At 38.4% G+C, this 26,364-nt stretch overlaps 1 protein-coding gene across 1 annotated transcript in view; it reads left to right on the forward strand.

Moving 5' to 3' along the window:
* Window positions 1–26,364, forward strand: part of LDAH (lipid droplet associated hydrolase) — a 112,069-nt gene that overhangs the window by 17,901 nt on the left and 67,804 nt on the right. The window contains exon 3 of the mRNA XM_074538038.1: window positions 13,470–13,604. Within this exon, the coding sequence (XP_074394139.1) occupies window positions 13,470–13,604 (135 nt within the window). The remainder of the gene's footprint in view (window positions 1–13,469; window positions 13,605–26,364) is intronic.

The following is a 26,364-nucleotide window of genomic DNA, read 5'->3' on the forward strand; positions in this document are numbered from 1 at the left end:
GCAAAATCTGATTTTGGAGTCAAGACCATGAAGTTACTTGGGGAAGGTACTTTATCTTCTCAGACACTGCTTTCCAAGTCAGCAGCCAGGGTCTCCTCCCCCAGCACATAGCAGTGTTCATGATTTGCCTTTGAAATGCAGCTGGAGGAAAGGGAATGTTGCTGGCAATGGACAGACATATTAGGAGGAAAATAGATTTCTTACCTCCTGGGCAAGGGGTGTTCTGGGTCACGTGTATTTTGTGCCTAAAGGCACTGACTGAGCTCCAGCAGCAATTCTGTGAACAAAGTTGAGAACCTGTTGTGTCTCAATGCATTAGGCAGTTTTGTCCTCTTTCTAGTTTTGTGGTTGGTTGTTCTTATTTGAAAGAATAGTACCAGAGCATCATCCAGGAAAAAGAGTCTGTCCTCATGTGTTCTCTGCAGTTTTGTCACTACCAGCAGGATTATGAGAGCGCTTGGGAAGTTCGGTTTGGGGGAGGGTTGTTTTTTTGTTTGTTTACTTTTTCTTGGTGATTTGATGGGGTTTTTTTGGTGGGGGTGGGGAGGTGAGGGGGTAGTCAAACTGAGTCCATGACATGACACCTGGTTCAGAAAGGGACTCTAAGGCCCAATTTCATCCAGCCTGATTAAACAGCTAATTCAGATGCTGAAGGAAGGAGCATAAATTTCTGGGTAGTTTGTAGAACCAGAGGGTAGGGATGGCACCATGAGCATTTCTGCCTACTGGGGGGTTAGGTGGCTGCCCTGAGATGTGAAGGTAATAAAAACTTCACTGTGTGTGCAGCCTCCTCTGACTCTGCATGAGCAGGGAGGAGCTGGACTCACATCTTAGATGATCCCTTCCAAATTCAGTGATCCTGCAAATGTGACCCCTGTACTGGCCATCCAGTCTCCATGTGTGGATTCTGGTCTTGGTTGTTATTGGGATACTTTCAAAAGGTAGTAAAATCGATGGATAATCTTAGATAAATACTTGATAAGAATTAGTCATCCTTTCAAAAGCTGTATTTTGCTTCACAGCTGTACTGAACAGTGAAAACCTTTAACAATGAAACTGGGTTTGTTAAGTGTTGGGAACCAAATAGAATTAAAAATTGGTAAGGAATGAAGTATGCTACTTAAATACAGTATAAGCAGAGGATGCCAGAAGAGGGAGCTGTTCTAAAGATAAGGAAAAAAAAGTGTGTTTTGGCAAAGTTATTGCTATAATAGCCAGATATATCATACTACAGACTTCACGTTCTCCTCTGAATGCACAGGTAAGCATTGACTGATTCTCTACTGTATTCTTATTAGAAAAAAAAATAAAATTAGTAGTTTTATAAGACCATGTTACAGTGATTAACCAGTTACGTTTGTTGTTGAGGGTCGTACAAATGCCTTTTATTTGCATTAGGAGGAGTGAGGAAAAGCAAGTTAAATTAGAGCAGAAAATATAAGATTGGGAGTGCTGGGGCTTCTGTTCCCACCTTTCCATTGGGTTCCTTCTCAGTATATGGCAAACCATCCTCCCAAATTGTGTTCCAAAGCACCAAAAAAATCTTCCTTCACATTTACAGTATTTGTAATTACACAATAACCTAAGCTTCTAAGCTAGCGTTCACAGCTAACACCGAGTAAATAAATTAACATAAAAGCACAGCTGCATAGAGTGAGACAGCAAATACTTCCTCTCTGGAATGTTTAACTCATTGACCAGCTCCCTGGGCAGCTCCACTCTTACTCGCTGTGAAAAATTCTTGTGACAGGGCAGGTGTCACTTCCAATGTACAGCAATAAATAGGCAAAGGACATTAAGGAAAATAACTCATCACATGAAAGTACTTCAGGTCTTTTTTAAAGGAATCATTCAACTTTGGATTTGGGGGGTTGAATTAAGTAATGTTTCTACATGCAATGAGAATTTTTAGGTGAAATTCTGAAAGTGTAAGTACACTAGCACTTATGTTGAAAAAAGCTCCAGAGGTCCCCTGTTCATACAATAACACTCTTAATCCTGTATCACATATTTCTGGTGACCTAAAGCTGAGGTTGTTTCTTATGTGGATGTTTTCCATTATATTAACATTGTACTTGATGTGTTTATCTTTACCTACCTCTACTAGTGTAAGGTACAAGTTTTCATGAGTCCTATTGCTTTTCCTCATTTTGATCATGCCATCCCAAAGAGAGTAGTGCTTCTGTTGTCCATCTTCAGCTGAAACAATGGAGCAGAGAAAAAGGAAATTTTAGGTGTTCAAAAGTGAAGAGGTTGCTATTTTACACATCTGGTCCAGGGAATCACCAAAAAAATCTTGTTTGATTGGAGTCTTGGCTGTCTTGACAAAGCCTGTGGGGGTTTATGGAGCTCAGAATGGCAGCTAGTCCAGCTGGCACACTTGAGTCACATGTGGCTGATCAGCAGGAACTGAAAAAAGTCTGACTTTTGCATCTGATTTGTGTCCCTATTATATGCTGTTCATATCCAAACAGCTGAGCAGTGTGCACAAATACTCTGTTTAGGAGGAATTTCTCTTTTACATTTTATCTTAGCAGCAGCATTCATCCATTCTGTGATATTTGCAGTGCTTGAAATTAAAATTAGTTCTGCAGATACTATACTTGACTGGATTATTTACTATAAAACATTGACAGCCATCCTCTCCATGCAGTAAGGAACAATCTGCAGTGCTTTCCTGAAGAGAGGAAGAGAAATGCTGTGCTCTTTTATCATGGCCTCACCTGCAGCATGGGGATTGAAGCAACCACTTGATCTTTGAATGTGTATTGGCCTGCTGGGCTGCTCATTGCACTGGCTCAGAGAAAACTACCTGGTGTTCCTAAAATTTTCAATAATGTCTTTCCCTGTACTCCACCTCTCTGTGTTATAATCTTACATGATCAGCATAACATAATTAGAATTTTCCTGGAAAGTCTCTACCATTACCTGCTTTGATTAGCAGGTAACACTTAAGCAATTGATCCTCTCTTTAGATGTGGGTGGCATTTGAGGAGACTGGCCATTCATATAGCTCTTGCCTTCACACAGTTGTTAGAACCATGATGTTAGGTGTAAAGCAGATGTTCCTGAGTGTAAAGTAGTGTGGAAGTTAGAAACTATTTGTAGAGTGTTCATTAAGACTCACCAGACAATGGAAATCCAAGAGCTTACTGCTTGGAGCACTTAAAAAACTTCCTGAGGCCATTATTTTGCAATTCAAAATGTTTGTCAACATACTGGCATAAGGTATTCCTTTTCCCACCATGCTGTGCCATTCCACCCCTCAGTTATGCCAGAACAATACTTTGAGAGATCATGCTGTGAATTAAATAAATACATACATTTATTTCTGGGGTCTTTTTACAGCTGGAGCAGTTCCCTGTTTGGTTTCACAGCAGGGCCCCCACAGAGATGTGCCAGTGTAATTCAGGGGCTGGTGAGCCGTGGTAGGAGGGTGGGAATGATAGGCAGGGGGGAAGATGGGAGTTCCTTCAGCTGGATCTGTCACAGAACTTCCTGTTGTTAAATTATGGTGTCAGTCCCCAGCACTCAGCACATACAGGAGTTCTCATGCTCTGTCTGGAGACCTTGGCAGGAGCTGGTGCCCTACCAGCCTCTCCAGGTGGTAGTGATTCCCTGAGAATGCCTCTCCCTTGAGCCTTCTGCTTTTGTTTCCACTGCAGCCCCAGCTGAAGCTGCCAACTCTTTACATTTGACCCTGAGTTCTCAGATTCTGACACCAAGAATTTGTATTTTACATTGAGATGAACTTTTCCCTTTTTTTCTGAGTAAAAGAATTGGCTTTCCTACTCTCCAGTAACTGGTATGGGGGATGCAAAAGTCATCACTGAGAACAGACTACCCTGTAGAGTTAAAGGTTTGTGCGCCATAACAATCCAGGTTGAAGTACATAGAGTAAGATAAAATGTTTTTCCCTTTCCCTATTATTGGTCTTCTTATCAGCAGGTAAGGAAGTAACAGCATAGGTTTTTATTTCAGTGAGACATAAACACTGCAAAACAGTTATTATTCTTATGCTTGTATGGGGTGTATGTCATTATATTTTGTGTATTTACACTTTGCACAGGAGCAAAAACATACACACAAACACACACAAATCAAGAAACAACCCACCCATATCTACCTGATATTTCCAAAGCTACTACTCCCAATTTTTCTAGCCATTTCTTTAGCTCTAATGCAAATATTCATGACTTAATTACAAGATCAGCCTTGTTTCCTCAGGTGATTGTGCATGTAAGATACTGTAAGCTGGAGTTGTTTATGCATAAAAATTAAAGTATTACTAGCCACTGATTATTTGGTTTGTTTCTTGTTTATAAAATGTGAATAAGTATCACATGATCCTCCCCTTTACTTACTGAGGTAAATAGTTTGAGTTCCAGAGGACATTATTTGTAGCAGATAATACTAATTTGTCTGTACCTATTTGATTTCTGTTTTCAATCCACACAAAACTTTGAATATGTTAGTGAATTTTCCCTAGGCTTTTTCTGAGACATAGTGGATGCCAAAAGATAGCAAAATAAAAGCTTGGCTGAAGACATGCATCCTTGTAGAGTACCCCCTGAAGTAAAGGTGTGTGCTCTATTCCACATTATGTATTAAAAAATTTGATTCTTAGGACACTGTTCTTCATTATTTTTGCTGCTTCTGGACTACTTGTTTGTGACTAATATTTTAAAATATGCTGACAGTTGAGCTTTGTTTACTGGGTCAGCCCACGAGCTTCCATTGTCTTTAGAACAGAAAAAAACATAGTCTTTCATTAAAAATAAAAACTTCCTCATGCAGAGAGGAGCCTGTATGTCAGATCTAGGCTTGAAATATGCCATTTTTTTTTTAATTTCCCAGTGCTCCAGAAGTAACTCTGATGGGGTCTTGGCACAGTTGAGCTTGTTAAGTTTGAGAAGGCAGAGTAATGACAGGATGGTTGAATGTCCAGCTGTGTTTGACAGTACTTCCCTCCACTAAATCTGGGTGGCAGATGGGACTTACTGAAGTGACTTACTGAAATTTCTCAATCCACAGCCTTCTTTTGGTGTCCTCTCCCTACTAATGAGGCATTTTCAGCATGGATCCTTCCTGCCTGGCTGGGTGAGCAGCATCAGGGGAGGAAGTGATCCCTCTCCTGCAGCATGCAGTGGCTTGAGTTGGCCAGAGTTATGGAAAAGTTGTGTTCTGGGGTATTTTTCTTGATCTGAAAATTTTAAAAAAGATCTGTTTCTCTTCATGGGATATCTGAGGCAGGAGGGAAGAAGAAATTGCTTAGTGAAGGACTTACCTATGAAGGAAATCCAGTGTTTCCATGTGCATCATGTACAAACAAAGCATTTAAAATGCTTAAAGCACAGCAGCAGTGTATAATGTACTTACTTTCTGGGAGCTGATACCAGAAATACCTGAGCTACTATGAATTTGCCTTGATATTAAACATTTTGACTTAGTTGTATCTGAAAAGAATGAAAACTAAAAATCCTCTTTCAGATTCTAGTTAACACATGGTCTTATTTCTGTTTGATAGTAACTCTTATGGATCACTGAATCAGTACTAGAAATAAATATGACCCATTATGTTCAATATCTGGATTATGGAAAACAGTATGACCAGAAACTCAGTTAGTTATAACTCTTGCTCTTGTTTTTCTGTTATGGGCATGGGAGATTTTGTTCACTGTCCTGATTTCCCTTTTTGAAAACAAACCTTGATTATCCTAGTTGGATTAAAAAACTCTCATAGGAATAAGTAAATACATAGCGATACATAAATACTGCCTTCCATCTCTAAGTTTAAATATTTTTTATCCATTGTCACAGCCTTCTCTTAAGAGGCAGAAACTCTTGGCAATAGATCTTGAATAGGTGAATAAATGTGCTTGTGAAGTGATTTGTGTTTTATGTTTTCCTGAAAAAAGTGTTTCAGTTGAAGTCTTCTGGGAGCATCTACTTAGGACCAGTATTAATACCCCACCTACAAGGCCTTTTTCCTCAGTCTGAAAAACAATGGTATCAATGCAAAGAGTCTGTCCCTAAGGATGTGTGTTGGTAAATCTTGGTTTATCCATGTTCAGAACAGTCTGTTCTTTTATCTTGCATTTCTGAAGATTCAAGGCAGATGCAAATGCAAAATTAGTTCTCTAAATGACCTTTGATTGTTGGTTTCAAATGCAACATTCTTGAAGTTTCAATACACAAAAATTGCACATTTTTAGTCTGTTTTTCTGAAATTGACTGTCTTGCTGCTTTCTGTTGCCATTTACTTCCTGTCTATTACTACCTTGATAAAACAAAACAAGCAATAGCTAAAACTAATAACCCCAAAGTACCCAAACTATGCGTTTTCTTATTTTTTTTAATTCTTACCAGTGGTACATTATAGGAAAATCTGATACAGGTTTGAAAATATTCTTTTTGGTGCCTTTTGAGTGTATGGTTTCCTTTCTCCTTGCATATAATTCAAAAGTGATCAAATTTTCAGAGCTGTGTATCTGCACAAAACAAATAATTTGTGGTTATCTTGGGTTTGAATTCTTTTTTTCCCATCTTTGTCTTTTTCCTGCTGCTGTTGTCTCATCAGGGATGTGTTATTCAGATGTTTCATAGGCTTTCTTGTGAACCCATTTGACATCAAGTCTCGTGTTCCTCTTCATGCATTTCCTTTGTTCTCCCTCTTTCTTTTAGGAGGTTTGTTTTCTTCTGGTCCAGTGCTGCTTCAGACCATGAAGCTGGCTGAAAAATTCCCACTGGGAGTTCTAGACCCAGCATGGAACTCACAGTAGCCTCTCTGCCAGCATTGGTTGTAGGATGGTTTGGGTCAGACCAACCACCTCTGGGGTATTAAAAGTAGTTATATCTGTGTTCATCTGCTTAAGAGACTGTGTAGGTGTGTACTAGGAGATCTAACTAAATGTTTTAATTTTTCATTTATATGGGGAAAACAGCACACAAAAATTATTTAATTGTAAGCACTAGAAAATTCTGGGTTCTACTATTGAAAAGTGTGAAAAAATGGCTATTCCATTGAGAACTCAATTATTTCAGTTTTATGTCTCAGTCTTAACTCCCTTCCAAGAAACATTAGTTTACAGACACATTAAAAAATTAAAATCAAGGCTTCTTTTGTATTTATGGACCTCTTTTGGTTGAGATGGCAGAAGTAATTTGGAAGTACATCTGTGGACTTTATAACCCTTGCAATATTGCTTAATTACAAAGTTCGTTAGGTTTGCAGTGGATGAAATCAGCATTTTGGACTTTAATCTTATCTGCCTGGATAGATGCTGTTAATTATTGCCATGGGAAAACCAGCATATACTGTCACGATTTTTAGCTGGTAATTTTAATTCACAAGCTTCAGGCATTCTTGTCACTTGGGCAAAAACAGCTGTGTTAGGTTAATTCAGGTTTATCAGACTGTCTGTGGGTTTTCTTTAGAGGTGAATGAACATACATTTATCCTAACAGTGAAGCAGTGTTAGGGAACATCAGACAAGCTTATTGGCTTTGCAAAATATATACAAAGAATGTGTATTATAAAATCCTATATGTAAGTTTTATAGCGTTCTCAAACTAATAACAGTGTATATGTGTAGGTATATATAGGGAAAAAATGTGAAATGTTCTTGAAAAACCTCTCTAATAAGCTGTGTTACAGACACCTGGCTGAATCCTTCTGAGATTCCCTATTTTCACAACCCAAGCAAATATCTTACAGTGCTTTTCAGCCAAATTCGCTATTCCAGAGTTAGAGAGGATCAAACAGAGTTTTCACAATGTGTTTCTGTATAACGTCCTTGTAATGTTTTGCTGCTTGGCTGATGCTGCTCCCCCAGAGTAGGGACTATAAAGGGATACAGGACGAAGAATGCCAGACCCCGAGACGTGTAAACAGGTGAAAGCTTCATTGACATGAGTTTATGATGGTCACTCCAATGTTATTTGACATGTTTTATACGAAATCCCTTGACCTTGCATGTCAGAGAGACCTGTGTGTTGCCTTTTAAGGCCTGCTCACCAGCCACGGTGTCAGATTCTGCAGTTTTCTCCCAAGTGTGAGAACATCATTGTGTGTTCTGCATGCTCCATTTAAATTCTTCTGACATCTGCGTGGGCTGCTTTCCATTCATTAACATAGGGGATTGCATCTTCTTCCATGGTGGCTGGTCACATGCCAAAGGCAGATTAAGTTTCCTTGAGCAAGGAACTTGTCACTGAGGCTCTTCAAGCTGGAGCTGGGAGCTTTGGCAGTGAGACAGTGACCATGAGAATCATCACCACAAAAATGATTTTTATGTGTCCTGCTGTGCACCCCTGGATTTCAAATTTGTTTTATAGCTACTCTTTTTGTTTTATTTTTCTTTTTAGAAGCTGCATTTGTTTTTTCATGCAAGAGACTATAGTGTAAATACTGCAGCATACCCTTCATTCTGAAACTGTGGGTTATTTCTAAAATTACATTTATGGTAATTGCTGGCATATTTTCCAGTTCCTTAAAGTTCTCTGTAAACCCACTGCCGGCTGTGTATTTCCCTTCTTGTATTCATGTAGCTGCCTTTATTCTTTATGGTCCTGCTGAGGTCCCAGAGCAAGCAAAAAGCAACTGCTGGAGAAGTGCATAAAGCACCACGGCTCAGTGCCAGCCACTGCTCCCAGGGATGGTCAGGCTCCTGGAGACACCACTGGAAGCACTGGGGAACATCTCACAGGACAGTGCATGGAACCCAAATGCTTGTTTCAAAGCAGGGTGCAAGAAACCTTGTCATTGTTTGGGATGGCTTAGTTATATGGCAGTTTTTCATTCACTCCCTACCACTCTTGGCTTTTACCATATACTACTTAAATAAATCTTTCTCAATTCAGCTATCCCTTCCAGAACTGCTAAAAATTACTTAGTTTTATGTTTTAGTCTCAATTTCTTTTGAGCAAGCTGTATATATTTTTGACTTACATTTTTTCTGCACAGAAGGCTTCTTTCTTATTTTGGTGACTATCTTCATTTCTAACCTGGAACATTTTTTCCATTGGGCTATCTAATGCTTGTGTTCTCTTACCTGTTGTTTCCATTTGACATGAATGTGTTCTGTTGCTGAAGAATTCAAAATGCTTGGCAATTTGCAAGCCATAAAAGCTGTCATTGCTTGTGAGGAATGGCTATGGTCTGTGACTTTTTAAGTGAGCATGATGTGTTTGTTGTCTTCCATTCATAATTAAACTGATGGAGTGGCACTGATAGTGCATTGTGTATAAGTTTAAATTTATCAAGTCTGAATAATTTCTCTTGTGGAAGTGCAGCATCTCAAATATTAGTATTTCATTTTAAGACAGGCCAAGTTTGACTTTGTGATGCATTACATAGGAAATAATGTGAAGTCGGGATAAAGGTTGTTCTTTAGAAGTGATTTCCGGGTAAATATTCTATTTATAGAAGTTGTTCTCTCTCCACTGTCTAAGTGTCTTATTGAGAAAGCAGATGGCATTTAAAAATCTTGATTTGATGGAAAAAGCATTAACAGGAAAGTGTTTGAAAGTGAAAGGTAGGCAAATGCATCTTTATATGCCATGTTTGTATTTCTACTTATATGGGTGACTAAAGAGTAGTAGTTCTAGTTCTTGGAAGCCTGTATCTGCAGTATATAGAAGTGGAGAATATTTACCTCCTAAAATAGCTCTAGGTTCCACCTCTGCACTCATGGTTGTTCCGTACTGTTTTGTGTTAGCTGTGGGTGGAACAGATCGGAAAAGGAAGCAGTGGATTCCCGTCTTCAAACTAAAAATGGAAAGACTTTGAGCTTCATGCAGAATAGCTGGGTGAAATGTCATGTGTTACAGAGAAAAACAGGGAGTGTGGCAGGAGTCTTTTGCATATTGCAGCTGGTGGGCACATCAGATAAAGTAGTCCTGCTGTTCTCATTCGCTGTGTAAGTTGTCCATTTGACACAGTCTTTCCATGAAGTGCTTGGAAATCTTCTGCAAATGAGACAAATCCTCAGTGTACTACAGTCTTGATTCTTTTTCTGTTATGGTCACCATTTACAGCTATTGTTTAAAAGAGTTCTGAAACAACATAAATGCTGTTGAAAATTAAGCACAGTTGTGAGTAACTGCTTAAGATGTGCTTCATGCTTCAGATGACTGCAATTTGAGATTTATTGGCATGCATGAGTGATTCAGCTGCCCTGAGGTGTCTAAGGATTGATGTGGTATTCAAATAACTGGAGTAACCTTCAAATCATGGGGGTTAACACTGCATTTACTTATGGTTTCCATTTTTTGACACTTAGTTGCTGAGTGATAGAGCATAGGCAGTTCTGGTTTACTGTACTGGGAAATCCTTCTAAAGCACAAATGAGCACTGCCTGGGTGCCCTTGTGACTGACCTGGTAGTTCTTTATCTATTAAATAAAATAATTTAATTGAACACAGCCTAAAAACATTATTGATCACAGACTGCTGTATTATTAAGTCCCAGTTATTTCAATTAGCTGTTACTATTACTCTGTTATATGAAGAAAATCTTAATCAGTCCAGGTTTTTTTTTTTTGTTTCCTCTCATAAAGTATTTTGACAGCAGCTCAATCAAGAACATACAAAATTACTTTGAAGGCATATGAGATAAACATTATTCAGTCATAAATATTGTAGAGGCCAGCTTTCAAGAGCTAGGACTATTAATCTGCATTTACTTAGGTCACTGCAAATCTGGAATAACTCCATTGGAATTGCAAGTTCAATAAAGAATCAATTTATAACTGCTTTACACATGATGATTTTTGCTGTAGAAATTTTCTGTAGAAATTTTTGCTGTTAAAATTCTTATTGGTTTTCATTCCCCTGTGTGCCAGCAGTTCTCATTCATACCCCTTCAAGGCATTTTGAAATGCCAGTAGCAGTTCTAACAGGTCAGATCTCTCAGATATCTCTTGCCAGGAGCAGATGCTTATGAGGACTGGGGTTTCTTTTGCATTTATGGATTTTCTCTTTTACCTGCCTAAAAACCACACCAAATTAACACAGGATAAAAGTCTCCTTTCCCTGAAAAAAAGTATTAGATTTTTTTAGGCTTTGTATAATATTTGATGCAAAGCCTCACTGTTCTTCAGCTGATGACCAAATCCTGAGCAGATTTTATGTCTTAGGTTCACCTGCTGATGATGGAAAAGAGCACCAAGATGTCTAAGCTGCTGTCATTTCTCCCCATCCTTGTTCTGCATTATTAAAGGAGAGAAAAGTGCAAAGAAAAAATGCTATGATTGAGATTAATTTTGTGATTCCTTGATCTCAAAACTCCTAATGGTGTTATATTCCAGGATTAAACATAATGCAAAACATTACGATCATTTGTACTACAGAAGACACAATTGATTTTGGATTGCTGCTACTTTTTTCTTCTGCCTTGCTGAAAGACAGATTTCCTCTGTGTAACATCAATCCAAGGCACTTGACAAATGATGTCAAGATTATGTTTTATTGTCTCTGGGGCCCTTCATGTTATATATTTTTGATGTATGAAAGCGTGATGCAATTGTATGGATATGTGAACCTTGTGAATTTTAAATTGTTTTCCTGGAAATCAACTTGCACAAATTTGATTGTGTTCTGGAGTTTTTACAAAACAAGTTTATTTTTTTAAAAGTCTCCTTTAATGGCAAGCTCACAATGAGATGCTTAGAAATACGTAATAACTGATTGTTTTTAACTGACGTTTTGGAGTTGAGGATTTTTTTTCGCCCCACATCTGTGTGTATAATCCAGTAAAAATAATGTTTGTCTAAGATCACTAGTTTTATTAAGATTTAAACCCCCCAGAGACACTCAGTACATGCAAGTGAGAGGTGAAGTGTGTGAGACACATTGCCTAGAGGGAAAGGCTCCCTTCCTGTGCTCATGCATCATCCTAGGGTGAGCTGTGGTGCCAGCTCCTGTGCACGTGGCTCTGGGTGCCTCGGTGGCACTGGGCTCAGGGAACCTCTTGGGACAGCAGTGAACTTACTGTGTGCTACCTGAACAGCAAAAGGGTGGAAGAAAAACAGAAAATTTGAAAATACCCACTACAGAAAGAGAAGAAGTGGAATAACCCTTGTTTATTTCCATACGCCGTTTTCACAGGTATTAATTTGATTATAGGACTAATCCTTCTCTGTCACTATCAATACTTTCACAGCTCAGCCCCTGTTATTACAATCAGATGGATATAGAGGAGTTGACAGAATTTGAATGAAGGCTTTTTTTGTTTTGAAATACAGTGGTGTTATTTTGGAATGGTTTTGTCTTAAAAAATGACAGCCTTTTGACACAATACTGCTCATGCTGCCTTTGGCTGCTGATGATACCCAAAGTAAGAACTGCCTGATGTGGGAGTTGAAAGACACATAACTGAGCAATCCCAGACATCATGGTGAGCTTTGCTGGCATCTAAACAATAATAAAAAATCAGTGTAACTACTCTGGAAAACCATCAAATAAATAAATAAATAAATATGAATTTTATGTTCTGGTGTCTGTGTGGAATTTTTATGCATCCTGTGGAAATTAGGAAAGTTCTGCTTTGTCTTCGTATGAATTTCCTCTCCAATTTACATCACTAGTGATATCCAAACGAGGAAGAAAAAAGGAGGAGCAAAGTACAGAGTTTTGTTTGGCAATCCAGAGATCCCTTTCATAGATGTACTTTTATCTTTGGGACAATATTTCTGTTTCCACATCAGCAGTGGTATATGACTGTTGATATTTTCTGTGTTTAACAGTGGGTTTTAGAGTAGGGTGGTCTGAATTCTCAGGGCAAGCCATGGCCATTCAGACACCGGCCTTTTATGAGAAGTCCTCAAAAGCTGCTGGGACACCAGGAGGGAGGACAGGTTATCCCATGGTTCTAGAGCAGAAGAGTTGAAAAGGAAAGAGCTTCTCCAGGTGTAAAAAGGGACAGATAAAAAATGAAGTTGCAAGCAGGAAAATATTTATTTGGTCCAATGTGTTTAGGATAAAATCATCCTTTCTTTTAGGGTCAGGACAGCCTTTTTGTATAGTAACAATGCCACTTACCTATTTTGAAGTGGTTACACTGAGATATTTGGAAAGCAGGCATCTGGATCACATGAAACATGCTGTAGACTTTGTGATGTTTTAGTTTCACATTCCTATAACTGGATGGGATAGATAAGCAAGCTGGTTGACCTCTGATGGAAAAAGATGTTTTCGCTTGTGTTGGACTTCAATTTTAGGTTTTGGAATTTCAAAGTAATTCTGTAAAATGCTTCCCATGAGTGCCATTGGTCACTGGAATTAAACAAGTTCAATAGCGTGGGGGAAATGAACATAACATTAGGGAAATGAAAACTGGAAATGTACTAGAGAAAATAAATTAGCAAATTGCCGTGTAATGCTGTTTAGTTTGTTTTGAAGCAGATTGCTTGCTGTTGGAAGGTTATTATTTATTATTGACTGTGCTTCTATGTTTTGTTTTTTGGCAGGTAACCCAGGACTGGCAGGTTATTACAGGACCTTTATACAGGCCCTTTATTGTGGACTGAACCAGCAGTATCCTGTCTGGGTTGTGAGCCATGCTGGACACTGTAAACCTCCGAGTGGGATGGAAATGATAGAAGGTACAATACTGTAACCTATGCATACAATTGTTTATACTCTTCCAGTTTCAGTGGCAAAACTTGTGCTTATTGAAAACAGATTGACATGAGTTTTAAATGTCTCCATTGTATATCCACAGAACAATTTTCAGTTGTATGAGAAGTTGGTGAAGTATTTTAGGTAAATTAGATTTGCCAGACAAATATGTGCTTTTAGGAGAATAAAAGAGTTTACTGTTGGCAGTTGTTAGAGACACATTACAGTGAAGAAGGTCTAGAATGTGTTTATGTTGAGAAGAGTAGATAGAAAAGTACATTTTTAAATTAAATGTCCAGTTCAGAGATGGAGTACGTTAGGAGAGATTTAATTATCTCAGAATTTAAAAATAGCTGTACTAAATCAGTGAATTCCCTGGAAGCAAGTCTTTCTGAGACTGGAGTATGGGATGTTTGCAGGGGAGAGGTTGCTTGTGGATCTGTTAAGAGTCTTTTAACATGCAGATCTGCAGCAAGAGATGGTGCTCCAAGCATAGTTAGGTGGGGGAACCTGCAGTGAATCCTGTCCTGAAAGCTGATAGATGTTGGAAGTCCTCTGGACTTGGTCAAGCTACAGTGACGTAGCATAAATTGGCATTTCTGGTATTTTCTTCCTATATCACACTGTGCAAACACCCCGCTTTGGAGACCACTGATTTAGAGTGTGCAAGCATTTAAATTGTGCGCTTGACTTGTGAATTATGCTGTCCTGTAAAGGGGTCTTAAATGTAGCAAACTGCAAAGGAATAATATGCCTGATAAGATTTAGTTCAAGTACATTTTGAAAGTCTAATAAAGACTAAAGTAAGTTTTCCAACAGCAGCCATCAATCACAGACTACTTCCTAATTGACTGGAGGGATATCACTTAGCAATTTGGAAACTGAACAAAGCTACAGCCTTCATTTCTACTTCTGTATGATATCCTTTTCAGAGAACTCTTGCAAGCCCTGCTCCACAGAGGCACACACAATTAATTGAACATTTCTCTGCTGCAATTCTGCTCCCAGCAATCAATCCGCTGTGCAAAACTATTTGCAACTTAATTTTACTCATTGCATGCGATACAGAAGTTATACCTCTGTTTCAATGTCCTTATCCTCCTCCTCCTCAGCTTTTAAAAAGACATTTGTTTTGAACACTACTGTGAACATAAAACAGGACAACATCAATCCTTAGGTGTAGGCAAAATTACAAAAAGGAGAACAGTTTTCTAGTTCTCTCTTATTTAAAATTAGCATAAAACATATGCATAGACAGCAGGTGTGCATACATAGCAATGTTTTAAAGTGGTTTAATTCTGTGGACATCTGCTGTGGCTGGATGAGAAATAAGAACTAGAACATTTCACACAGAAGTAAGTGTAGAATCTTGGGATCATTACATGTGGAAGAAATCAAGGCAACCAAATGCCACCATACCCCCTAAACCACATCATGTGCCACATCTGCTTGTTTTTTGAACACTTCCAAGGATGGTGACTCCACCACTTCCCTGGGCAGCCTGTTCCAATGCTTAACCACTCTCAGTGAAGAAATTTTTCCTGGTGTCCAAGCTGAACCTTTCTTGGCACAACTTGAGGTTGTTTTCTCCTGTTGTATCCCTTAGAGACGAACCCCTGCCTGCCTGGCCACACCCTTTTTTCAGGTAGCTGTAGACAGCCACAAGGTCCTCCCTGAACGTCTTTTTTCCAAGCTGTACACCCCTTGGTCCCTAAGCTGCTCCTCATCAAATTTGTGCTTCAGACTCTTCCCCAGCTCATTGCCTTTCTCTGGACACACTCCAATGCCTCAGTGTCCTTCAAGAAGATGGAAGGCATGCTTTTGTTTGTCCTTAGGGCTGCCAATAAACTACTTTCGGTAGGAAAGTGAGACTGAGAGTAAAGAAAAATTTAATCAGAAATAAATTATTAATTTATTTGCCCTAATAGTCTGTGTTTGCCAAGTGCTACAGAACTATGGAATCCTGTGATTCATATCTTAATCAACTAAAGAGGCACAATTGATGTATTAAAATGTCATATACCTAATTAGTAGCTAGTCAGCATTCATTACTTGATGATACCATATTTGGTTAAATGATAAATAATATTCAAGATAAATCTCTAGAACTTTGTAAACAATATGGATGAGTACTGAGTTAGACACAGTCAAATCAGCAAGGCATGTTTTTCCTTCTGAATGACAGGAAATTTTGAGTGGCATTCTTAATAGTCAATTTACAAAATAAATTTCTAGTTAGATCTTTAATGTTCTATTGACTTTAGAAGATAATAGTGTGTCCTTAAAATCTGCTAAACTAGCCTTAGTTTATGGTTCTTGGTGAAAAAAGATAGGTCATGACTGGTTTCTTGTCCATCAAAAGAGTGTTTCCACTGCTTGCTCTTTACACAGGGGGAGTAGGGCCTTCAGACCATTTTGAAACTGAATTACATCCTAAGAAACAGTATGGGAAAAGCAGAGAAGTGGTGAAGGAATAATAAATTATCTGTGAAGACATTGATTATGTGAACCTGAAATGTTAATGTACCATCAGTGTGAAGTTTTGAACTCAAATTAAGTTGTGCATAAAAAGAAATAAATTCTAGCATTACAGGAAAAATTGGAAGTGGTATGTAGCTTAAATTTATTTGATATATTGCTTCTTGGCTGTTGTTATAATTCATCTGAATGGAGTTGGCTTTTGCAGCCCTCTGGCTTCTAATGAAACTGCAAAATCGGCTGTGAGTGAGAATCTGCCTCTAGCTCAAGTGGTATAAATCCAGAAAAAATGACTGAAATTGTTGGGGTAAAATTGAATTTATACTTCAGCAAGTTAATAATCTTGTTAATTGCTGGCTGGTTGTCCAGATAGATGGACAGATAGAAGTATGGGTATGATTAGCAGATATGAGCCATAAGTTTTTACCATCATGATATGCTGTGCTGGCAGGAGAGAACCCAGAATAGTAGCCTGAGCAAGACAAAGAGTGTGGTGTTCTGTAATAAGAGGTTATGAGTTATTTAGGACCATGATTCCCTAACTATGATCTGGCTGATCAGATGCAATTGGCACTTTAGCTGCTTTCCACTTGCTAAGGGGAATGAATAGTAACTAAGAATACTTTTCCAATAACACTTCTGTGTAAGCATTTGCTGCAATGCCCTTGGAGATGTACCACCATGAATGTGTGGTGCTGGCAAGGAGTGGGATTGTGGTCTGCACTGCTGCAAACAGGAGAGGAGGAGGTCATGGAAGTTTGGTGTTCCAAGAACTGGGTTCCTAAAAATAGGGACGTTTCCTTGTTTTTGTGTATCACAGAATTATAGAATGGCCTGGGTTGGAAGGGAGCTTAAATGTCATGTAGTTAACATGGACAGAGACACCTTCCACTAGACCAGGTTGCTCACAGCTCCATCCAGCCTGGCCTTGAACATTTCCAGGGACAGAAGTTACACGGACGCAGGGACTCTGTATGCATTTGGTAGTTTTTGCTGGCTTGTGACTCATTTATTTTAAGTAGAATAGATGTTTTTAGCAATTGCTGATGAGGGAAAATACCTACATTGCTGAATCAGGTGAATCAGAGATACTGGCAGTTTCTTTGGTCAGTACAAAAACACTTCAGAATTAATCTCTCTTGTACTCAGAAGTTTTTTGACCAGCAAATCCTTATCCATGCTTCAGCACTGTATGATTAGTTATAACAACAGATATGTGGCCACACGGGGGTATGCAGTGATAGATGTGTTTAAAAAGCGTTTATGTCTGGCATATTTATATATATGGGAGAAAAGCAGTAGGAAGGCAGCTGGGCTGGCATCTCACATACATACTTTAAGCTTATGCATATACACATTTAATACTTGTTACATACATTTAATTCACATTAATTTCTATTTCAACAACATTTTCTGCTTCCTAGGCTTATCAATTAAAATATCTGAGAATCATTAATTATATTTAGTATAAGTTCCTTTGAGGTTTAGTCAGTTATATTTCTGTATTAGAGATGCAGAAAACTCTGTAATCATGTTTATGGCCTAATTCTGCTTAACTGTAATGCAGATTTCTATGACACAGTGTCTCCCAGTGTAGTGGTATCACACTGTAGGTACAATAAAAACCCCAAGTTTTGAGCATGCCATCACAGTAGAATTATGCTGGTTTCACAACTATTTCATACCAAGTGTAGTTTTTTAATGTATAGAGAGGTGAAGGTTCCTGTTCACGGAGCTGGCCTTGGCACTGATGAATCACATGGAGCTAATCACGTGGTGTTTGTCAGCAGTGAGGGACCCCAGGTCAGGGTGTGCACAGAGGGACTGGCTGTTGTCCCAGGATGGACAGGAGTTGTCACTGCAGCGCAGTCCTGCTGCCCCTCGAGATCCAGCAACTGCTGCTGCCCAGAAACCTTATTCCTTCCTTGGAAAAGGCAGCCTAAGGAAGGGAGCGTGTGTGCATGTGTAAAAGTTATTAGGAGCCATTTAAATGTTGAGGTTTTTGTCTTAAACTGGTAAGATCTGAATTTTGCTGTATGGCTTTAATACTAAGTGTCTATTTTAAGGAAACAAATGGTCAGTTCATCTTATGAACCCACTGGAATGCCTGAAATCTAGATGTGTGAAAAGTAAGCAGCCCTAGGGATGCTGCACTACTCCAGTTACTTTCCTTTAAACCACATTCAGTTAATTATTCATGGAGGTCCTGTAATCATGCCCATAATTATGCAAATACATCCTTAGAGTGATACCTTGGCGTTTGGCATTGACTTTATCAGTCCTGCTTAATTTTAAGTGTGTGTCTAAAAGTCTTGGTCTATTCAAAATCAAAAGTAAGAAAATTAAAATTTTGCTATATATTAAATATTTCTAAGTTGCTCTGTTGTTTTCTTTTCTGGCCATTCAAAATATTAACAGTTTTAAGTGTTTATATTATCATACCTTACCAGCCATGTATTTAATTGTAAAGATCATTTAAACACTATTAAGCTCATTTTGATACCACTTAATGTATATCCCATTGAGTTTGATGGAGTATTGACTAATTTTTGCTGACATTACAAGGAATAGGACTTTGACTTTACATTTCTTATGACTATAGGAAAAATGGGTTCTCTGCATTCTCTTATTTCTTTCAGGGTTTTCCACTAAGTCTGTTGACATAATATCTATTGGAATATTATTAAAAAATGTCCATGTGGAGAGCTTTTAAATCCATTCTAGTACCTTATTCAACTAATTCCTTGGTTAAAAGAACCAGATTTTTTTATCCATAACTACAAATAAGAAAAATATAATTCTGTTTTTAATGATATTTGAAAAATGATACAATCCTCTGGATCTTTACCCAGAAAACAAGATGTTAAAAAAAAAAGGCAAGAATTCATCCTTTAGAGAGCACAATATCTTTACTGCATTCCAGGAACCTTTGGATGTAGGCTTTGAAATTGTTTATGTGTTATTTTGTGCATTTCATCCCACGACATAGGTATGTTCTGACTTGATACCAGCTGATACCAGCATTTCTGTTTAGATGCAGGTGGCTTTTAGTGGGGGGGGGGGGTGGGGGAAGTGTTCAAGAATCTTCTACCTGGTCAAAAGGTAAAAGTTCCATCTTCTGGTGTCTGTCTGAAAGCAGGTCACAGTTCCCTGGGATGAGCAGTGCTATGATGTTTTAGAGTCGCTTGCTTAAATGTTTACCATACTGTTAAAAGGAAGGTAAAAACCTAATGTAATTCAAAAAAACCCACAGTATTTATATGATCAGGTTATTTTCCCCAGGGAGAATATTTAGGAATCTTTTAACACAACTCAATTTGAAAGATATTCCTGCATCTGCTAACAGAATGACAATGAAGTAACTCCACAGCAGGGAATAATCCTTATGTCTGAAGGTGTAAGAGGCCTGGATTTGTTTTTGTAGTTGAGCCAAAAAGTTTATTCACTTCACAGGTTGGCTGCAGGAAGAAACGCTGATCAATAGTTTAATTTAGCAATTCTAATTTATATTAGTAACCTTTGATTTAATTTTGATATCCACACAACTTGCAGCAAATGTTGCAGATTTTGATGGGATCAGTCCAGTGCTTAATGACATTTTTATTTTTAATTGATAGTGATCTATAGCTGTAAAAGTGAGAAACCATCAGTAATGCACATCATCATTCCAGATTCTAAAAATAATCAGGTTTGGAACATGGACCCTTTCTGGTTTTGTTTCAGTTTCAGGAATTTCCCTTCCTTTGAGGAGCAATGTATGCATCTCAGGAAAATACAGGAAACTGTAAGGCAGGGTGGGCAGAAGAAGTGACTGCAAATGGCCTCATTCTTAAATAATCAGTAATGAATTACTGTTACCTCTAGTGTATCTTAAATTTGTAAGATCTGAGTAGAGGCAGAGTGTTTGAAGAAATGATAAAGAACAAAATTATGTGGTACTGTGGATTCAGGTTGAATGAGTGAGTCTCATTGCTGCTTGCTGGATGAAGTTTTTCTTTCTTCTGGTTTTGATACCACATGGCACTACTGTCTTGCTTTTAAGATAGACATATTCTTACCTTTCTAAAGGCTGAATTTGAGGTTTTGTCAATTAATAAATATATAAAAATAACCTAATTTACTAGAGCTATTGAATTACTTGGTGTGGTCAGGTGACTACTTTTTTGCCAAGTAATTCCCCATTACTTGGGGAATTACTACAATCTAAACATTGTAGATAATTAAAATTCTTTGGCACTTTCATTGTCACTTTTTTTAGAACAGAACTATGGTTTCAAGCATATTATTGCTGAGCTTGCTGCCACTTCCTTCCATGTTATGGTTTATGTGATTTGGGGGATTTTTCAGTTAATCACAAAGAGGGCAATATCGGTGTTCCTGAATACACTTCAGTATGAAAGTACAAGAGCATATTTGGAGCTGTTTGTGTCTAGAGTCCAGGTAAAACTCAGGTGATGTCTTATTATATAAATTATACTGTAAAGCCTCAGGTAGTTTCAAAATGTTTGTATTGAGCTGTTGCTTCAATGCCTGCTAATGTAAATGAGTGAGGAAACCAGACTTTTTAGGACTCTGACTCTAGAACTGTTTTGGTGAACTGATTTACTTTCCATGAAGGACCTCTCACATGTGCAAATGAACACCAAAAACCCCTTATTCATCCCCTACCATCGGCAGAGATACCTTCCATGAGATAAGGCTGCTCAAAGCCCAGTCCAGCCTGGCCTTGAGGGATGGGACATCCACAACTCACAGTGCAGAATTTCTTCCTTATACCTGAACTAAACCTGTCCTCTTCCAGTTTAAAGCCATTTTTCTTTCTCCTGTCACTTCATGCCCTTGTAAAAGTCCCTCTCTGTCTTGGTTGTAGCCCCTTTAAGTGCTCAGTTTTTTTACTGGTGGCACTTGAGTCTCTATTTCACCTATCAGGTAAACTCCCAAGTAGAATAAAGCCATCACAGCAATACCTTGGGCAGGTTGCCATGGTTGTATGCTGGGCATTTCAGGTGGGTGGATAAGAAAGAAACCTTCAGCATTTTCTTCAGGAAGATTAAAAAGGAAACTGCTATCTTGGTAACAGAGAATTAAATGTTAAACAGTGTAACAGAACACTGGAGAAGAAAAGATAAAAATCAGAATTTAAAGCAGTCATTTCACAAAAATGTGTTTCTTCCCCAAAGATACAAAATTTGCACTGAACAGCTTATGCAAATAGTTACTTGAAGCATCGGCAACTGATAAAGAAACCTGCTACATTTATACAAAGTACAAGGTGAAATTCTATTTGCTCTGCTGAGTTTTCCCATTGATTTTCATAAATTCCGACTTTTGCAGGTGCTGTTTTGTCTGTTTCTCTTTAGCCAGTGGGAATCAGTGCTGGGAGTCACTGAGCCATGGTTGGTTCCCTCTGCTGTCAGGTCCCACTCCTTGTGTGAGGAGGAGCCCAGGCAGAGATTACAAAGCTTTTCAAGGCAGGTTGGGAGTGTTGGGACTGAGTCCTGTGAGATGGCACTGTATTGCAGAATATTTTGCAGATGTGCTGTGCTACAGCCCTTAGCACTACTAGCAGGGGGTTGTGTTCTCTGCTGCCATAAACTGACATTTTTGCAGGTTTTGACAGCTCTTTGAAGTCAGTTCTGTGCTACCAGTTTATTGCAGTAGGGAATAGAAGATAATAATCCTGAAGGGCTCTTATAATCTATCAGTTTTGAGGGATACAGGTGAAAGATGGAAAAATGTTATACTTGCCTAAGTAGATAATGTACTCCTTAAAAAGGATGTTGTTGTTACATAATTTACAATATTAAATTTAACATTTCTATGGACAAATGAACATAGAAACCTACACTTTTCTTTATACTTCTATTGAAACAGTGTCATCCAAGATGAATATTCACAAGGGCAAAGAAAAAGACTAAGTTTATTGGATGCCATCCTAATGCCTATTATAAGAGCTGGTGAAACAGGAAGTGCATTACTGTTATTTTAGTACTATTCTGAAGAGTCATACTTAATTGAACATATCAGTCTTGGCTGATACCACACTAATGGATAAAATTTTGGGAGAGATTTTCAAGAAGAATTGTGACTGGCCTGGCAAATTAAAAGTTACAGCTTGAATTCAGTAGAAGCATCAAACAGTTCAGAAAATGTCACCCATCCATCTGTCCAATCACTGTGAAGTACAGATTCTGTATTGTAACTTGGGCTGTTGTATGACTGTCCCTCCCAACTCCCTGCTTTTTCCCTTTTCTTTCTCTTAACATCATGGTGTGCACCTTCTCATTTTCTCTTACTTTGAAAATAATTCTTTTTATTTCCTGTCTGTGAAATAACATGGTTGTCTTCCTTGGCCAGCTGTCTTACTCTGCTCTAAACTGTGGCTCTCCCTTGTTTGCTCTCAGTCCTTCTTTCTCTATTTGTATCTGTTTAAACTTCCCAAAGTTTTGAAGTGCTGTTTTCAATAGGTGTGGCTGTTGGACTTGCCTGCTGTGGTGCAGCACCTCATTTGTCATAACCAATGGAATCAATGCCTGTGAAGTGATACTCATCTATTTTTGTTCCCTTCAATACTCACACAATTTCTACTGTCCTTTCCTTACCATCTCTGCTACACCTCCCCATTCTTGGTGGTGTGCAGAACATCATTCTTCTGGTTTTCTTCCATTGTTAATCTGTATAAAAGCAAGTTGTGTTAAGTGTGCAGTTTTATTTGTGTGGGTGGCATTCACACAGCCTTGCCCTTGGTTTCAGAAACAAGAAACATAGCATGTACAATCACCTTCTCAGGGACTCAGACCTCTTTGCTTTTGGCTCCTTGAGGTCATTTTATGTTGGAAATTCAGATCTGCTCCTATACAGGGATGGGTCTCTAGCTTGTACCCTGCAAAGTGTGGGAGTTTTTGTAAGTTTGTTTTACTGTTTGTTTTCTCTCTTCATAATACGATGCTGAGAATTCTTACAGGTTGCACTTCCTGCAGTTATTCAGCTTACTGACTATAAAGTGCAGTCATTCAAATATAGAAAACTTTACCATATACATTATGTAAATCACCCATATAACCTTTACTTTATGCTCATTAAAGTGCTTGGAATGGAGATGTTGATTGGTGTAGAACTGCATAATAAAACACTTCTTAATAGTGTTTGCCTTGCCCTGGGGACAACCAACAAAATTCTGCTTCAAAGTTTGTACTGTTATTTCATAATTACTTGATAATAGTTACTCTGAACAGAGGGGAGCAAGACTGGAAATGTAAAATAAAATAAGTTTCTAAGAGATAATTTTAAAAGTTCAGAGTGCTCCTGTATGCTTTTGATAAAAATCTGGGGTTTAGTACTTGTCATGTTTATTAGTTCATTCTGTCAGACTACTCCTGTACTAATTCAATTATAATATAGCTTCCTTTGAAAAACATATTAGGTGTTAAACAAGTTCCCAGCAATAGGTGTGTAGAAAGCAAAGGAAATCAGTGGTTCAGTTTGTAAAATAAGGCCCTGTTATTTTTCTAGTAAAGAAAATAATACAGATGACCACTTCAGTATCTTGAGTAAATGGTAATTTATTTTTGGAGGATACCTTTACAAAAAGTAATTGCTCTAATAAACACTAATGAATGGTGTGTTTATCTTAAAAGTTGCATGAACAGTTCCTGAGGGTGCTAGGGCCAGACTAAGGTCTAAGGGTTAATCTAAAACACAATGCTTTAAGACCTGGTTCTTAGTGTCACAAGGAGTTCTTCAATATTTATTTAACATTCTTTCAGGGTTTCCGTCCTATTTCTTTGACATTTTATTGCTTGCTGATACAAATTATCCATGGTTCACTAATCAAATGAAAGTGAAATAGGCTTTGAGCAATGTATCTTTAGGGGATGCCTGTACTAGACCCACAAACATTAAGTCTCAATTTTTAAGCTTACAGTTCTATTTTAACACTTTCAAATGTCATGGTTCAGTTTTGAGGAATTATGGTCTTTTGCTGTGAGGGAAAAAAGCATTCAAATTATTTATTTAATTTCCAGAATTAGACTTCATATTATGCACACCAATTTAATGGCTAATCTAAGTACTTCAGTTGTAGTTTCTGCCTCTTACTACATAAAGGAAAAGATAAAAACTTTCCAAATGCTGCTTCATCTAAACACAGATTATTCAATCAAAACTTCTGCTGCTCCCACCAGTCTCTATGTGTTTGTGGTGGAAAAAAGAGGTGGTATATAAAGCCTAAAGCACTTGACCCAATATGTTGGTTTTACTTGGGTATTTGCTGGAGATGAAGAGGAATTTATATGTCCCTGAACTACCCCACTAGTTCAGTCTCCAGACACTTACTTGTCCTTACCCTGCAAAAGGTCCAGTTCTGAAAATTCTTGAGCATGTGAGTTTATAGAAGTGACTGACTGAAGTTTGTCCTAAGCTATCCTGCTCCACTTCTTAGAGTCAATGGTCCATGAAAGAGGAAGATACAGTGCAGGTAGACCAGTGGTTCTTACCTCCCTTTACTTCATGGTGTGTAATTGCAGTCATCTTTCCTCATGGTTCCTTGCTTGTTCAGGAGTAATTCAGAGGCCTTGTTTATGAGCTGATCTTAGGACATACTTCAAAGTCACTCCATGACAAGTGGACAAGTGTTCATATGTACTGAGCTCAAATACTCAGTCACCTGTTGTGACCAGGGCAGTTCAGGCTTTGGATATGTAAAACTCTGAAATTTGGGAAGTGCAAAGGTGTGCAGAAATTTGAAGGTCTTGTTAGAAAGTCAGGCCTCTGGTATCTTTTTGAATCTCCCAGTAAAAAGAAATCTATGATTCAGCAGACTTTTTAATGAAAGGCTAACTTTTATGAATTGGCAGCCTCAAGTCTGCTCATATAACTACTACACTTTTTTTTTGCATAAGAATTTGCCTTGCATACACAGCAGAAAAGCAAACAAACACAATTCTCTGTTATTTCCCTGAAAACCAAAGTCCTCTTTCCTAGCAAGATTAACTTGTTGACTAATCTTAGAGCAAACACTTCATTTTAATCTATCATTGTTTTCTGCCTGTAGTTTTAGCAGAGGTTAGAAAAAGACATTCATTCAAGTGATGGCGCATTTGTTTTTCTGAAAGAAAATTAATTCTTTGCCAAAAAAAATTAAGAAATACAGTATTTCTTTTAATACACCTATAAATAAAGTCTTAAAATCATGTCTTGGCCCAGATGGGGTGTTTGTAGCATAAGGTACAAGTTGTATAATTTCTACTATCTGAAAACTGCTTAAAAGCGCTCTCCTTCAGCCATGGCATGTATTCCACACCTGAGGTGAAGTCACTCTGGTCTCTTCTTTGATGGAGAGCCATTGGAGTGCTGACTGCCAGTGTGTTTGTGCAAGTCTGTTTGCTTATATAAAGAACCCATTTAAGCTTCTCCACCCAAGAAATTCATGTTGATTTTGGATAATCCCTGGGTGATTTTATTCTGTAAAATAAATAAATAAATCTTTCCGACTTGTGATGCAGCCCAGCTCTTGCACATTTTGGACTGTTAGAAGTGTAGCCTTTGTTTTGGGGAAACATGAAGTGACACAAGGCGTGGGCAATTTTATGTTTGTCCAAATGTCAAATAGGATGTCTATTTCAGTATTTCATGGTTTTGTGACACTGGAGCTTCACCTGAGGAGTGTGGGGTTGGTCCATGATGAGAGTTTTGCATAGGGATTACCAGACCCCACACTGCATGCTCATTCCCCAATGTGGCTTCTCTAGGAATAGTGCCAAGGTGATTGGGTTTGGCTATAAACCACTATTTCAGAAGAAAAGGAAAGGCTGTACTAAACAGCTGAAACAGTTCTCTGGGGTCAGCCTTGGCTGTCAGGACTCACTGGCAGTCTCAGAGAGGTTCTCTGTGTGTGCAGCACAGGCCAGTAGCCAAGGGAATCAGAGCATCCTTGCTCTGAATGTGTGAGCAGATGCACTGGGGATGATTTGGCCCACAGCAGAATGAGCGTCCATGATCATCATCAATCACAACTGACCCATCCATCCAATTAAAAATCACTTCTGCAGGCTCAACTCTCCCTAGCTCCCTTAAGGAAATACTGGTGCACAGACTTGAATTGAGTGTTCTCAAGTCTGGCCAAAAGCAAGGAGGTAAAAACCATTGTTTTCACTTTATTCTGAATCCCCAGCCATGTCCTTCCTCAGGGTTCTTGCTCTGGCAACACAGCTGTTCTGAACAGGCACATTTCTACTGGGGCCAATAGCTTTGGATATGTTGGCCAGA

The sequence above is a fragment of the Zonotrichia albicollis genome, chromosome 3 (genome assembly GCF_047830755.1).
Source record: "Zonotrichia albicollis isolate bZonAlb1 chromosome 3, bZonAlb1.hap1, whole genome shotgun sequence".
Classification (NCBI taxonomy): domain Eukaryota; kingdom Metazoa; phylum Chordata; class Aves; order Passeriformes; family Passerellidae; genus Zonotrichia; species Zonotrichia albicollis.